The sequence below is a fragment of the Echinops telfairi genome, unplaced genomic scaffold (assembly GCF_000313985.2).
Source record: "Echinops telfairi isolate 266 unplaced genomic scaffold, ASM31398v2 ScPeMD7_1713;HRSCAF=2227, whole genome shotgun sequence".
Classification (NCBI taxonomy): domain Eukaryota; kingdom Metazoa; phylum Chordata; class Mammalia; order Afrosoricida; family Tenrecidae; genus Echinops; species Echinops telfairi.
In genome coordinates, this window is record NW_022105611.1 from 7,880,003 (window position 1) to 7,895,106 (window position 15,104).

Consider the following 15,104-nt stretch of genomic DNA (forward strand, 5'->3'; position numbering starts at 1 on the left):
GTGTTCTGTTCTACATAGCGCCGCTATGAGTCTGACCACCAGCAGCAAAGGTTTAGAATTGATTTCTCAGGCAACACTGGCAAAGACTAATTTACTTTTGGGTGGGATTAAGAGTCAACTTTAAGCCAACTGAACGGTTAACGCGTCTTGCCAATCAAGGTTTGCCAAGGTTTTTCAATTGTGTCCATCTGGGCCTCAGTTTCCTAGCACTACTGAAGGTAATTCATAATTTTGGTATCTAGAAGATAAATCCTAAACGAGAATGAGAACATTGGGAGTAGAAAGTTGACTGCAGAGGGTTAAAAAGTAAGGGTAGGGCAGTTCGAGTCCCTGTTCACTCAATCTGAGGTTTGTTATTTTTGCCGCTGTTTCGATGACATCACTGGAGCCCTGAAGTGAATCCCGCTCCGGAGCAGTGAACTCTCGCGACACCAGAGCCTGGAGGCGCGCGAAACGCAGTGGGAGGGGCTGGGCGCGATCGACCGACTTCCGGCCAGGCCGTTGTCTGGGTGGCGCGGCCGAGTCATCGCTGGGCCTCGCCGCTTGTTTCTCTCATTTTCCCCCCGCCCTGGCGCGGGGGGTCGACGGCCAAGTGAGGCGGGACGACACCGGGCTCTCCCCCCTTCTTTTCGTCCGGCCAGCGCCCCGGCTGTCCACGCTGGGGCCTGGGGTCCGTGGGGCCCGCGAGGCCCGGTCTGAGGGGCCGGGGCCTACGTGGGCCCTCCGCGGGGCCCCATGAGGCATAGCCTGACGAAGCTGCTGGCGGCCTCGGGCAGTGACTCTCCGGCCCGCAGCGAGAGCCCGGCGCCGGCCGCTGCCTGCTCGCTCCCTCCCGACCTGACCCGGGCGGCCGCGGAGGAGGAGAGGGCGGAGGCCGGCTCTCCCGGCGGCAGCCAGCCGCACGGCGACGAGGGCGAGCTGGAGGCCGGGAGGGGGAGCCGCGGCGGCGGCGTGGCCGTGCGTGCGCCTTCGCCCGAGGAGATGGAGGAGGAGGAGGCGATCGCCGGCGTCCCGGGGGAAGAGTCGGAGGACATGGACTTTCTGTCCGGGCTGGAACTGGCCGACCTGCTGGACCCCCGGCAGCCGGACTGGCACCTGGAGCCCGGGCTGAGCTCACCCGGGCCTCTCTCTTCGTCCGGCGGCGGCTCGGAAAGCGGTGGCCTGTGGCGAGGGGACGATGACGACGAGGCCGCCGCCGCCGAGATGCAGCGCTTTTCCGACCTGCTGCAGAGGCTGTTGAATGGGATCGGCGGCAGCGACGGCGGCAGCGGCGAAAAGAGGCGGAGGAAGTCCCCGGGCGGCGGCGGCTGCGGCGCGGGCGGCGGCAGCGGCAACGACAACCACCAGGCGGCGACCAAGAGTCCGCGGAAGGCGGCGGCGGCCGCTGCCCGCCTCAATCGGCTGAAGAAGAAGGAGTACGTGATGGGGCTGGAGAGTCGCGTCCGGGGGCTGGCGGCCGAGAACCAGGAGCTGCGGGCCGAGAACCGGGAGCTGGGCAAGCGCGTGCAAGCGCTGCAGGAGGAGAGTCGCTACCTGCGGGCCGTGCTCGCCAACGAGACGGGCCTGGCTCGCCTGCTGAGCCGGCTGAGCGGCGTGGGACTGCGACTGACCACCTCTCTCTTCCGAGACTCGCCCGCCGGCGACCATGACTACGCCCTGCCGGTGGGCAAGCAGCAGCAGCAGCAGCAGCAGCCGGACCTGCTGGAAGAGGACGACTCGGCGGGAGGAGTGTGTCTCCATGTGGACAAGGATAAGGTGTCGGTGGAGTTCTGCTCGGCGTGCGCCCGGAAGGCGTCGTCTTCTCTTAAAATGTAGGGTCAAGTAATCTGCTCTTTATCCGCGTGTTACCCCTTTCAACTCCCTTACACCATGTAACACACCTTAGTGGGACATCTTCACCGGACACATGTCAGAGGAGGAAAAGTAATATTGAGTCCTTTAAGTGTTTAGCTAAGAGCATGAATGACACTGTAACCAACTCCTAATGATAACATGTGACTATTAAATCTCTCTGACAGTTTCTTTTTTAGGTGATTTCCTTCCTGCCAGGCTCCGTTGTAGGGGTTACAGAACAGTCGTTCCCGCCTGACAACCTGGTAAGGATCCATCTCTTCACGTAACGCTCATGCTCTGCTGCTTAGTCTACTTTTATGGGCAACATCTCAATATGTGTGTGTGATTTTTTTTTTTTCTTTCCGTTTTGGGAAGATGGGAGGGGAAATCTAATTTGGGCCCTGTCCACCCTGGAAACAGACTTGTGCTGGTCTATAATGTCTTGAAGATGCTGAAATAGCTGTTAATGTGTCCCCTTGTTCAAACTTGCATGTACCTAGCTCTTCTGTCCCCAGTGTGGACATGGCCTTGGATGACATCGGTTCCAACTGTACACTGAAACCTGCTTATAGAGATACAGTTTGGATACAGTGACACAGGTGAAGTTGAATGGAACTTCCAGTTGTACAAAGTGCACATTGGAATTCCACTTTCAGAGCAACTTTTCAGAGGTTGACTATCAATATCTGGGGCATGCACAAATGTATTAGTTATTTTACTGGAGATGAGAGAAATCTTAAATATTCAAGAATGTGTTCAGTTTTTCAGAAGATATGCAAATCCATTCTGTTCAGATTAACAAAATTTAATCTTTCGCTTTGAGAGAGATTGGAAGTTGATAGGCATACCAGACTTCTGCGTGTTAGTTAATTGGAGGAGGAATAAGAATGGTTAACGAAATATTTCTATGATGACCAGCGCAGTGATTACCCTATCACTGAGTATGATTAAATTGTTGAATATTTTTACTTTTGATGTATTAAATTTTTAGGTTAAATTTATGTATGTATGACTAAATTATAATAAAGATTGTGAAATGTGAATGAAAAAAAGTGTAAAGTGAGGCTTCACAAAGAATCTTATTTCAAAATAATTTCCCCTGTTGAAATTAACATAAAGCACTGAGAGGTTCTAACCACTCCAGTGACATAATATGACATGGTTTTCCAAAGATGGAAAAGTCTTTGAAGTACTCCTCTACTTATTGACCAGCTGTACAAACTGACTTAAATCCTTTAGTGTAAGAGATAGAAATTCTTTGTGAAACGTCACTGTTTGATAAAGTATATACATATTTAGCACCCTTGTTTTTCTTTGTGCTAAAGTGGATACAGCTGTTGGGGCAGAAGAGACACGGGACCAGCTGCTGGCCACATTTCCTGCTTTATTTTAAAAGGTAGTATAAGAAATGAGGAAAAAGAGGTAATATCAGGGCTTCTGCTGTCTTTTATTTTTTAAAATGTTCATAAAAGAGAAGTATTTTCCAGCAGTCCAAAGATGTAAGCTGTCTTACACATAAAAGGTTTTATTTTGTTGTTACTTGGTTATGAAAATGGAATCCTTGTTCTTGCACAACTGTAACTGTTTTGTTGCTAGACAAAAAAGATTTGAGGCCTAAATTGGTCTCTGGTTTTCCAGTGCATCACAACATATTTCGTGAAATCATCTACTGCACTTGAACGTGAATGTGTAATAGCCAGACTCACAACCTGGAGTGATGAACCTGCTTATACCTAAGTGCAGGAGCAAGCCCCTCACAATGCAGCTGCATGGATTTTTAGTGCCTACTGAATTATATATATAAACCAAAAGTAGTTGGAGAAATTATTTGAAATGACTAATTTGTGCTCTTTATGGAATATGTTAAATGTAGCTTTTTGAAAGAGAAGTCTTGAATTGAAATTTAACTAATACTTGAACATTTTGTATATAATTCTTTGTATATAATTTTGTGCAGTATCAATGACAAAAAATATGGTGTAATAAAACCAGGTTTGTTGCTCTTTCAGTTTATGGGCTCAAAGAATTTATTCATCTCTAACGTGATATTGAAACATAATGGATGAAAATAGGCAACAAATGATTGTTATTAATGCTGATTGTGGATTGATGGGTCTTAAAAGGTTCTGGAGGCAGTGTGTTTTTTATAAAAATTGGACATTACCTTGGAATATTTTGTTTCTAATCGTCAATTCTTTTCCTGATTTCTTTGTAGTTTGGGACCAGGGGAAGTAGTAGTCAAAACTTTTTAAGTTGAGATGCTTTGAAATTCCAAGTGTAGGTTATTAGAATGTCATTTTATAAATGACAGATTTTGGAAATACTTGATTCAAAACTTTTGAAAATGGAAAGTTTAGTATGGCCTATTTTTTAAAGCTGCTTTGTTAGGTTCCTTATGTTTTATTATTAGCTGTCTTTGTTTCCATTTCACTCTTTTTTTCCTCCAATTTTGGTGACAGTGATTTTTGTCATTTTTGCATCAACCTCATGGTCTTGTTTTCACATGGTAATTGCATGTACATAGGACCTGTCTAATAGGGGCTTTAAATACATTTGGTAATATTTATGTGGAAGCACATTTTATTGTAAATGTTTGGGTTTCTGAATTTATAACAGATCTGTTTATTTCAGTATGTAGTAAACAATTATCTTAAAGTGTCTTATTCACTACTTGTTAATTAAAAAGGTTATGACTAATATGAAACTGTTGTCTTACTGTTTTTAGAAAAGTGTGCTTTGAATGATTAGTTCTTTGGATAAAGCAGGTTTCTAGACTAGATTATTCTGAAAATTGCAGGTTTTGGTCTCTAATGGATGAAGTTTAGTGCTTTTTTCTGTTGTGCCTAGGCTTTACGTGCCGAATGGTAAAATGATACAGAACAAAAGATTCTGCTTTTTAATACTTGTTTGCTAATAGTGGCAGGAATTCATACATTAATTGAACTCTAACACATCATGTTGACCTATTTCTATCACTGACCTACTATATCTGTACTTCCTTTACCTGACTTAACTGAAAAATCTACATCTGTAAAGTGGAGTCACACTACTGACAAAAACCACCCGAAAGTGTTCAAAATATTTTAATTAAATATTGTGCATTTTATAATCACGATATTAATCTCTCTTTCTTCTCTTTAAACAGCTTAGCAGTGTCTGCAAAAACGAATCTTTTCCTACAACCTGTTAACTGACTGGACTGATGGTAACAAAGTAATTGTGGGAGCCATGTCGGTCAAAAATTTGGCATCTGCTGAAAAAAATGCCATTTTCAAGTTCCCAAATTACTTCTATACTGATTTCACTTTTCAGAAATGGAGATATGAAAAGATTCTCTGGGATCCTTGAAAGACTTAATAGAAATACATGAGACTAAATTTTGGAACAAAATTAGACTTTTTTTCCATTCATGGGATTGATTCTCAGTTCTCTGCATACTTAACCAAAATTGTATCATCCATTGGAGAAGAGAATGCTAGTATTTCTTCGATGAATATTAGATTTTTTTTTTTTTACATTATCAAGGACATTCAATGGAATTATATTTAGTGGACTCAAATTACATAAACAGGGCATCAGTGAGCAGAAGGCATACCATGAATTTGTATTTATTCCTGGAACATGAGAGCTAATTTGAAGTAGACACTTTTGCCAAGTAGAATATAAAAGTTAATGTAAAGTTCTTAACTCTAAAGGGTATCCTTATAATCAGAAGAATTGATTTCTTTGTGTATCTTTGAAAAAAATCAATTATGGTTCGCTATGTGTTGGTGGAGTTAATTGCATTTCAGGGAAATACCAGGATGCATGGATTCTGAGGTCTTATTCAGCTTTCTCCAAGTACTTGACGCTGTTTTGTGACTAGAGGTTTTTAATGAATGGCACATTGGCTGCTGATTAATATAAAAATGCATCTGGAGTTGTTTAAGGCCTTTAGTATTCTGGATGATGGGAGTGACTTTTGTGTGTGGTGGATGGTGATTTTACCTAATTGAACTATTTCTCCAGCTTAATGAGTGAAAAAACTTACCCAATTACTCTGGATTATTTTATTTCATTTTCTTTGGATTAATATAATTTTTTTCATCTAGTTTAGCCTAAGTCATTTTATGTTACTGACTCATTTGGGAAGTATGCAAATGACAGAAATGTGAGAAGGTAGCTCTTTCCAGAATTATTTCATCATACATATAGTTGGTTATTATACGATATGATATGAAACTTAATAAATTCATTCAGTTTCTTGTAATCTGAGTATGTTTAATGCCAGGGAGCAAGGAACGTTCCCACTGGACCGTATTTAGTGGCTTGCTATTCCTATAGTGTAGCTGTGTGTGATTCTACAACCACCATCATTTGGCCACCCTAACTACTGTTATTGTAGAACATTGTGAAATTCACTGCTGAGTAATTGCTTTTCTAAATATAGTATTGTCAAGTTGAGTATTTTGAAGGTAGTTTAAGTTTGTTGATTTAGTCAAATTTCAAAAATAAACTCATGGTTCTTCTAAATTAAATTGCTATTAAGATATTTCCAATAAGATACTGATTCTCTCCCTACCCACTCTCATAGTTAGACTGTCCCAAAATCTTAATTATGTAGGTTGTTAACCTTTGAGACCAGGCACCTAAGGGATGTTTTCCTTTAGAAACTTAAGTGTTTTGTATGGTCAGTACAGTATTTTTTATGTATTTGAATTCTTTTATATACTTTTCTGCTCTCATACTCGGTTACTTTCCTCTTAGTGATGTATAATATAAAATTTACATTCAGTTTTGAAGTACAAAAGAACTTAATTGGAGGTTATTTAATTTTGTTCAGAGAGTAAAATTGATTTATCATTAGGAACATAAATATTAAGGAGTTTTAAAAAGTTTGGGGAAGTTCTCAATTTCGTTTTTCTCCATGGACTTTATGAAACTCCCTTTTGTATAAATAATTTAATTTTTTTTCAGATTATATATTAATAGGAAAAAACTAACTTGCCTTTTTTATTACTTTGGTTCCTGATGGTAGTATTTTTTACCTATTTACATTTCCTCAGTATGTACAATTATGTACAATTAGGGGTGCTGGCGTAGAACCATTTTGTCTCAAGGACGTAGTACAGAGCTATAAAATAATTTTGTAGTTGTTTTGGACCCAAAATTAAATACGTGTTTAATTCCCATAAAATTCTTGCTACTAATAGTGTTGTAAATGGCTTTATAGTTCTATTTAATATTTAAAGACTCATGTTTTGTTTGTACCACAACTTTGTTTAGAATGTATCTTCCAATTATTTCCTATATAGCTACTGAAGACAGTTTCTTAGACCACTATAGTTTGGGGCATATAAGTTAATACTATTTAAACATATGAACATCTACTTTTCAATAAAAGAAAACTATGAAGTAAGTTGTAAAAGACAAATTTAGATAGGCTATTGTGACTGGGTTGAAATACTAAACTTTATTTTCCAGACTGAATTAAGCACTATTCTTTAACCACAGATGACTAAAACCTTCTTTTAAGTTATAATGCAAGTCATAGTGGGTTCATATCTACCCAAAATTTTAGTAAACCCAGGGGCTTCAAAATGTTTGGAAATTCTGTATTTCCATTCCATTTTCCCCCCACTAATTTTTGAAAGCCTCTTAATGGAACCCAACATGTAAAATTCACTCATGAGTTACTGTAGCATTGTCTGGTTGAGCATTTTGAAGGTATTTTCTATTTGTAGCAACAGATCTCAGATAACATGCTTTATCACTTAGGTTGCCCATTTTTACTCATTGAAGTAAATGGTATAAGAAATACCAGGTAGAAGCCAATTCAGGCCACAGTATGTATGTATTAGATAATACAGTGGTGGTGAACATAAATATGAGAGTAAGTTGAAAAGTACTGCTACAAATTTAGAAACCTGTATTAATTTTTTAGCATACCCTTTTCATTGAGGGCTACATACTTCTGGAAGCGGTGTTTCTCTTTAATCCTTCCTCAAAGGATTCTGTGTTAGATTTACACCATGTCAAAATGGCAGTTTCACCATTGTTGAGTGACTTAAATTGTGTTCGTTTTCATGTCCTTTGAATTTTGAGAACAGAACAATGAAGCTGGGGAGGGGGGAAAAGGAGCTGATACCAAGGGCTCAAATAGAAAGTAAATGTCTAAAAAATAATGATGGCAACTCATGTATAAATATACTTGATAACAATTGATGTATGGATTGTTATTAAGAGCCTGGCCTTTTTCTCTCTGTCCACAGTAGACATTCTCCTGTGTCGTATTTCCTGTCAGTCTTTTGTAGACACAGATTTTTTCTGCATAGTTGGCATCATTTCTAAGTTCATTTGATGTGTCTTCTGAAAAGCAATAGTGATAGCATATTTCCTGTAAAGCTTGACCTAAATTTTAAATCCTTAGCATTTTTTGTCCAAGAGACCTGAAGCCTATTCATTCCTGAAGCTCCCTTTTTTTTAGGTAGTGGGCTAAATTCTCATGTTTTTAATAGTGTAAGATTACTTAAGATGTATGTCACTACAATTGGAGGACGTTGTAAGATGTTTTTCAATGACTTTTTTAATGTGGTCTTGAATAGCACCTACTTTTGCTGTGATGAAGAAAAATCCCAACCATTGCTCTTCCTGTTGAGTCAATTCCATGAGTTTCTGGGATGATGTATATATACATTCTTGAGACAGTGTTGGTCTAGACGTGCTGTCTAAAAAGTAGCCATTGTATTGCTAACAATTCAGTTGCAGTAGACACATATCAAGTGCTTAGCCAATTGTGGCTAATGGATACCATTACCACATGGGCAGTGCAGGTAAGAAAACATTCTATTACCCTAGAAAGTTCAATTAGTACTGGCCAAGATGCTGTCCATGCACAATGGTTTCAAAACATGAGAAATTTTAGATAGAGGAATATAATCAGTCACTAAAAAATCTCAAGAAATGAACCAAGTAGGTATTTTATAAGCAAAACTAGAAGGAATAGAAAAAAGATACTTGGCATCAGAGTGTCTAAAGGGTTGTTAAACAACTAAAATACTAGCAGGGGTTCTCAAACTTCTTAAACGGGGGGCCAGTTCACTGTCCCTCAGACCTGTTGGAGGGCCAGACTATAGTTTTAAAAAAAACTGAACAAATTACTATGCACACTGCACATACCTTATTTTGAAGTTAAAAAATAACAGGACAAAAGCAGGCCGGATAAATGTCCTTGACGGGCATGTGGCCTGCAGGCCATAGTTTGAGGACAGTAATGTATCCAATGAGGGCCAAAAAGCATGATAAAAGCAACCACAAAAAGGCTCATCTTTTTTATTAGCTGCATCATCAGTTTTTCAGGGCTGCAGTTACTGTTGGGAGTTGACAGCTGTGAATCAGAACTTCAGGTGAGCTTGAATCCCCTTCTCTGGAGGAATAGGATCCCTTAGTGGGGCAGTGGTTACCGTAAATAGCCACTAGGTGAACCAAAGCTGTTCCATGGGAGAAGGGACACTCATCTATTATGAAGGATCAACAGCCTTGGAAACCTTATGGAGCAGCTCTGTTCCTCAGGACTACTCGGAGTCATGGCAACTCTGGTGTAGAAAGAGGATTTGGTTCAAAGATTCTATGGGCTGATAACTTCTGGTTCAACGCTTGCTTCTATTTTCATACCTGTTTGCCTTACGGAGGCCAAAGGTGAAAATGGTTATATAGTGCTTTTCCTTTAGCCCAAACGATTAATGGGAAGAAGTGGAATGAGCCAGATGGAAGAGACAGTAATGGGCAGCCTTTACTGGGATTTGGCCTTTTGTCATTTGTAGCCTTTTGTTGTAAGGCCCAGAATAATTATAAGTTACATAATAAATGATAAATCTTCACATAAATTTATTTTTACTACTTTATTTTTGTGTACATGTTTTACATCAGGGAGTATCTAAGACAGGTTCTGGTAACTGAAGGGCTTTTAGAAGCAGCTTATATTGTCTAGACCCTAGGTATGCTGCAAACATGGTCTGGAGCAAAATGGGAAACACCATCTTTCTAAAGACAGGCTTAGACATTCTGATCCAGTAGGTTAAGATACTTCCTTTCTCTGGTAGCAGGGCTGATTCATACCTGTAAGAAAACATTGAGATAATTCATCTGAAAGTTTGTATCGTTATGTATAATATAGGTTAATTTTGAAAGCTAAAGCTGGTTCCGTGTATTTCTAAAAGGTGCCCTTTGTTTCATTCATTCACCTCAAGGTTAATAAAGCACAGATTGCTTGATGTGGAAGAGTTCACAGAGCATAGACACAATCATTTTGTAGAAGGAGGCTAGGCTACATCTAGCTTTTTCTTTTTGGGAAACTATTTTGGTGGACATACTCAATTCATACAGCTTTCACACAAACTCAAAAATCTCACTGCCAGAGACCTGATAGGAAGGCCCCCGTGGGTGTTCTAGAGTAAATCTTTACAGGAGGACAAAGCATGGTCTTGTGAGCTTTCACACTAGGCCTATTAGTTAGGGGCATTTAATCCAGGTTAATGTTAATGGCCTGAACTACACAAAGTGTAAGTTCTCTACCTTTATAAATACTTGAGAAGTAACACTTGATTACTGATAGGGGAAAAATGTTAGGTCTTTCATATAAAGTGGATTGCTTGGGTCTAACATGCTTTAAAATGTTAACATATTTGCTATTTTAATTTGTTCATGTAGTTAGTTTTTCAATGACGAAGAGGAAACAAAACTTGTCACCTGGCTGCTAGGCCACCATTGATGGGTATAGCCAAGAAAACAGGATAAAGACCACCAAGAACAAGACCGACCAGTCCACCCCGTATTACAGTGCAAGTTTCACAGTTCAGATGACCTAGGAAATAGTAAGTTTTGGAAATGATCAGGGTAGTCAAGAAAACAACACATGGACTCTATTTTCATAGATCTTGATGTTCCTATGAGTCAATACACTATGCAAAAGTATAAACATACAGTAAGTGCAATTCTTCAAGGCATGCTAAAAGGTACAAGTAGCATTTATGAGTAAGCAAAAGTAGCCAAAGTAGGACTAAAGTTTTCTGATTCTGCACTTAAAATATGCTCTTAGGGGTTTAGCTGGTAACCTTTTCGAGTTGTCTTCTTGGGCAGCCTGAACTAGTATTTCTGCCTTTCAGACTTTGTTAACCCGTGAGATCATTCTTGGGATAAGCTTATTTACATTTGATATTTTGTAATTTTATAGCATATATTTTTATATTCTCTGACTTCATAAAAATTTAATTCCAAAATGAGTTAAAATAAAAAACTGCAAACATACTGCCATCAAGTCAATTCTGACTTGTAGCAACCTTCTGGGACAAATTAAAACTGCCTCTTGGGGTTTCTAGGACGACATCTTTATTGGAACAGAAGCTTCGGCCAGCCTCGAGCCCAGAGCTTAAGCCCACTGTCACCAGGGATCTTTAAAATATGTATAAGACATAAGAAAATTGACGCCAGTCTGTTCATTGGGCAATGTTTTCCTTAATCATAAAAATATTTGCTAACAAGTTATTGAATCAAATTGAGCCAATCCAGAGCAGTATTGACCAGAAAAGAATTTAGGAAGAACCCCCTTCAGTCCCCGTATAACTTTTATTACTTGAAATCAGAATACTTCATGATTATATTCAAAGCACTTGGCATATAGTAATTTTTCCCAAAAAGTCATTATATATGGATTTAGTATTTGAAGGATTTTTAAGCCTTATAAAAAGTTTGGGTTTTTTACACTTTAAAACCGTTCTCTATAAAATACAAAGTTTTAAAAACTTAGGGCAGCTAGATTAAAAAAAAAGAAAGATTCCTAAACACATCTTACTCAAAATGAACACAACAAAGAAAATAGAAATACTGTTCATCTTTACTGTTAGACTGCTGTTAGGAGTTCCCACTCTACTTTGAAATGCTCCTATGGTTCAATATAACATTTTACAAGGCTACGTGATATGATGTGTTAAGTAAGTCGGAAAGCAAAATTATAATACAAGTGTAATATACCTGCACTCAAAGGAAGATTTACAAATGCTTTGTAAGTTAAATCTGCTGTAAGAAATGGAATCACCGCCATTGGTAAGCCAGAAGCTATCCGAGCCTGTGTCACATTTAAGGCACGGCGAAAAAGACTGTTTGCTATCAGGCCAGAGAAAGCAGCATTAAGTCCAACATATGTTGATCCATGTTCAAGTAGATTCCTGTGGGGAAGAAAAACATTTTTATGACTTGGTTCTTTTTTATGGGTAGGACCCTCCACCTTAACATTTTATAGATTTTATCAGGACTTGATTAACTGGGTATAGCATATATCTTTCATAGACCATAAAACTAAGTCACTTTTAAATACAGATTTTTAAAAGGCTTTAAATTTTGGTTACTATGTTTAGATTCTAGAGATGAGTCTAACAAGTTCTCCCAATAACTAGATAATAAACTAAATTTAACGTGACAATAAAATGTATGCTGCATGAAATTCTGTCATTCAGAAAAAGAGGTAAAGTCATACAGTTAAGTTGAAATAACTATTAGACATACTATTTGATAATACAAGAAAGAGTAAAGACTCCAATTTAGGAGAACCAGGGTATAAAAATGGGAAAGAGTAGGAAAAAACACAGCAAAGGTAAGGAGCTACTACTGTCTTTTGTCTCGTTAAAGTACCATTTCAGATAAGTTGGGGAGCAATTTATTACTTCCAGACCCATAAAAGTGGAGTTCCAGCTCCACCATGGTTGCGTTCTCGGGTGCAGGTTCCAGTGATAAAGGCTGCTTTTGTAACCATCTACTCTATTTGGGGGTCAGCCTCCGGTTCGTCCTACATTGCTGTCCTGGGAACATGGACAACAGGCCCTTTTTAAGCATGTTTGTTACCTGTTACAGGAAATTAAAAGTGTATTTAGATGGGTGGGGGAGATTTACAGCTTATAAAATCTCACCAATTTCTTGATACTGCTTTTGGTTCTTCAGATATGTGGAAGCAAGATTGGATTTATAGTGTGTTTATTTCTGAAGAAAGAATACTTCTGAAGTATATTTGAGAAAACGAGTTTTCTTTTTATCTCAACCGCCTCCACCTTACCATTACCACCCACTAGGATTACTATGCCATTTTTTCTATTGGTCTCCCTACTTCCTTTCTCTACTTTCAAACTATTTCCCATAAAATAGCCGGAATGTTATCTAAAAATGTTATCTGGATTACATCAGTCCCTTCAAAACTCCTTCAGTTCTTTGAACCATATTCCGTTCCCTTGCACTTCAGGTATACTGGCTCTTTGACAGACTTCACTGTCCTATGTCATAGTCATACACAAGCTGTTCCCTGCATCTACCAGCTGGTTTCATCTTTATGGCTCTGCTTTTTGCTTTAAATGCAACCTACTTGGCTTTGAGATCTAAGGACATTGTGTGGAAGTACATGCAGTTGCTTATGTTGTTTTCAAAGACCAGCATGTCCCCTACAGATCCTTCACTTACGATTCTCAAAAACCCTTGATCTAGCTGTTTTCTACAATCCACTTTTAGACCAAGAAGTATGAAATAGTTTAATTTGTTATCTTAAGAATTAAATTGAGCCATCAATATTTACATTTTACTGCACTGCTAATTAAATGGAAAACTGAGCCATCATTAATTAGATATGTCCAATGATGGGCATTCTAGCATTCTAGACAATTGTTCTGTGATCTTAAGAAAAATGGTTTACCTCTGCTTAATTTCTTCCCGACAAACCGTATTATTTGTACTAAAGCCAAATAAATTTTGAGATTCAATGACATCAATGATTAAGATCTACCTGGCAAATGGTAATTTTAAATTAGTATCTTACTTTTCTACATCTGGAAGTTGGTTAATTTTTCTGTTTATAAAACTAATACTTGAGGTTCCCTTCATAGTATCATCTGGGTCATGATTTTCCATCTTGAAGCCTTAAAAGGAAAAAAAAAACACTTTTAAAATATGTCTGTAGAAAATTTGATTTCTGTTCACAATTAAAAAAAAAATGCATAGACTCCATACTCACCTCGCCCCTGCCTAGATTATTCTAAGTAAAAATAAGAACCAGGCATGAAAAGTAAAAAAGCTAATATTACAAGTATCTTCATAATCTTAAAAATTATTTAATTTGCAAATAGTACTAAAATTAAAGATGAATAAAAACTAATTAAAATTAATAAACTATGTTAAATGGATACCATAAAGATAAGCTAGTGTGGGAGAAAATGTTTGCAATACAACTGACAAAGAATTAGTACCTAGAATTAAATAAAAATTTCTGCGTGTATAAGTCAATTTGTTGACTTCAGTCAATACGGGAATATTCTCAGTTTCACTGTAATCAGGAAATTAAACTCTGAAATACTTATACCCATAAGCCAACTCATTCACTGACTGCCCTGGAGTCAAGAGACTCAGTTACCATCTAGCACAGGATAGAACTACCCCTATGGGTGTCGGAGACTCTTCAACAATAAGAAGACTCATATTTCTCCCTGGGAACGGTAGTGGTTTCAAATGGCTGACCTTGCATTTTGCAAGCCCAACTCATAATCCACTATACCACCAGGGTATAGTTTTGATTAAAATCAAAACATGGCAACTTCAATTATTAGCCAGCACCTTAGGACAAGTGAAACGTGCTGATGGTGGAAGTGTGGAGTGGCACAACCACTTTGGAAAATAATTTTGTACTTACAGGGTTGTAAACAGCACGCAGGGGTCCTCAAACTTTTTAGACGGGGCCAGTTCAATGTCCCTCCAGATCCGTTGGAGGGCCGGACTATTGTTTAAAAAAAAAAAACTGAGCAAATTCTTAGGCACACTGCACATACCTTATTTTGAAGTAAAAAAACAAAATGGGGCAAAAACAACCGCCAGGCCGGATAAATGTCCGTGGTGGGCTGCATGTGGCCTGCGGGCCGCAGTTAGAGGATGCCTATAGTTTAGGGCAATGGTAGTCAGTATTCAGACAGTAAATCTTAAAAAAAAAATTAGTCATGAGGTGTCGAAGGGATCAGGTAGCAGGTAAAGACCCCAAACAAAAAAAATCTTATCGATGTGAATGATGGGGACGATGTAGTGGAGACCCAAAGCCCATAATTGGACATCCCCTCACAGAAGGAACAAGAAACATACGAGCCATCCAGGCCATATAGTACTGATGAAATATACAGCTTTCCTGTAGTTCTTAAATGCACCGTCATGACCCCAAGACAGATAAAACCCTCAGGACCAATCACGAGTAGCAATAGCAGGAGGGGGCGGGG

The 15,104-nt window shown here is 39.0% G+C and overlaps 2 protein-coding genes across 9 annotated transcripts in view; one reads left to right on the plus strand and one right to left on the minus strand.

Annotated features, from left to right (window-relative positions):
* Positions 1–649: 649 nt before the first annotated feature.
* CREBZF (CREB/ATF bZIP transcription factor) lies at positions 650–6,082 on the plus strand. 5 transcript variants are annotated; one of them, XR_006680350.1, is made up of 4 exons: positions 650–1,811; positions 2,019–2,096; positions 3,159–3,229; positions 4,979–6,082. XR_006680350.1 is itself a non-coding variant. In XM_004708869.3 (2 exons), the coding sequence occupies exons 1-2, from the start codon at positions 736–738 to the stop codon at positions 2,032–2,034; spliced, it is 1,092 nt and encodes a 363-aa protein (XP_004708926.2). In that variant the 5' UTR covers positions 650–735; the 3' UTR covers positions 2,035–6,082. The 5 variants fall into 5 exon arrangements, 1 of the variants encoding a protein (XP_004708926.2); XR_006680349.1 differs by having other exon boundaries at positions 2,019–3,229; XR_006680348.1 differs by having other exon boundaries at positions 3,159–6,082.
* A 3,616-nt stretch (positions 6,083–9,698) lies between these two features.
* Positions 9,699–15,104, minus strand: part of TMEM126A (transmembrane protein 126A) — an 8,139-nt gene continuing 2,733 nt past the window's right edge. For 2 of the 4 annotated variants that reach the window (XM_045293208.1, XM_045293209.1), the window contains exons 2-6: positions 14,534–14,617; positions 13,667–13,766; positions 11,842–12,035; positions 10,561–10,675; positions 9,699–9,930 (exon numbers count right to left, since the gene is read on the minus strand). In XM_045293208.1, the coding sequence (XP_045149143.1) occupies positions 9,738–9,930; positions 10,561–10,675; positions 11,842–12,035; positions 13,667–13,758 (594 nt within the window). In that variant the 5' untranslated portion in view covers positions 13,759–13,766; positions 14,534–14,617 and the 3' untranslated portion in view covers positions 9,699–9,737. The remainder of the gene's footprint in view (positions 9,931–10,560; positions 10,676–11,841; positions 12,036–13,666; positions 13,767–14,533; positions 14,618–15,104) is intronic. The other 2 variants (XM_004708946.2, XM_045293210.1) reach the window with 1 other exon arrangement.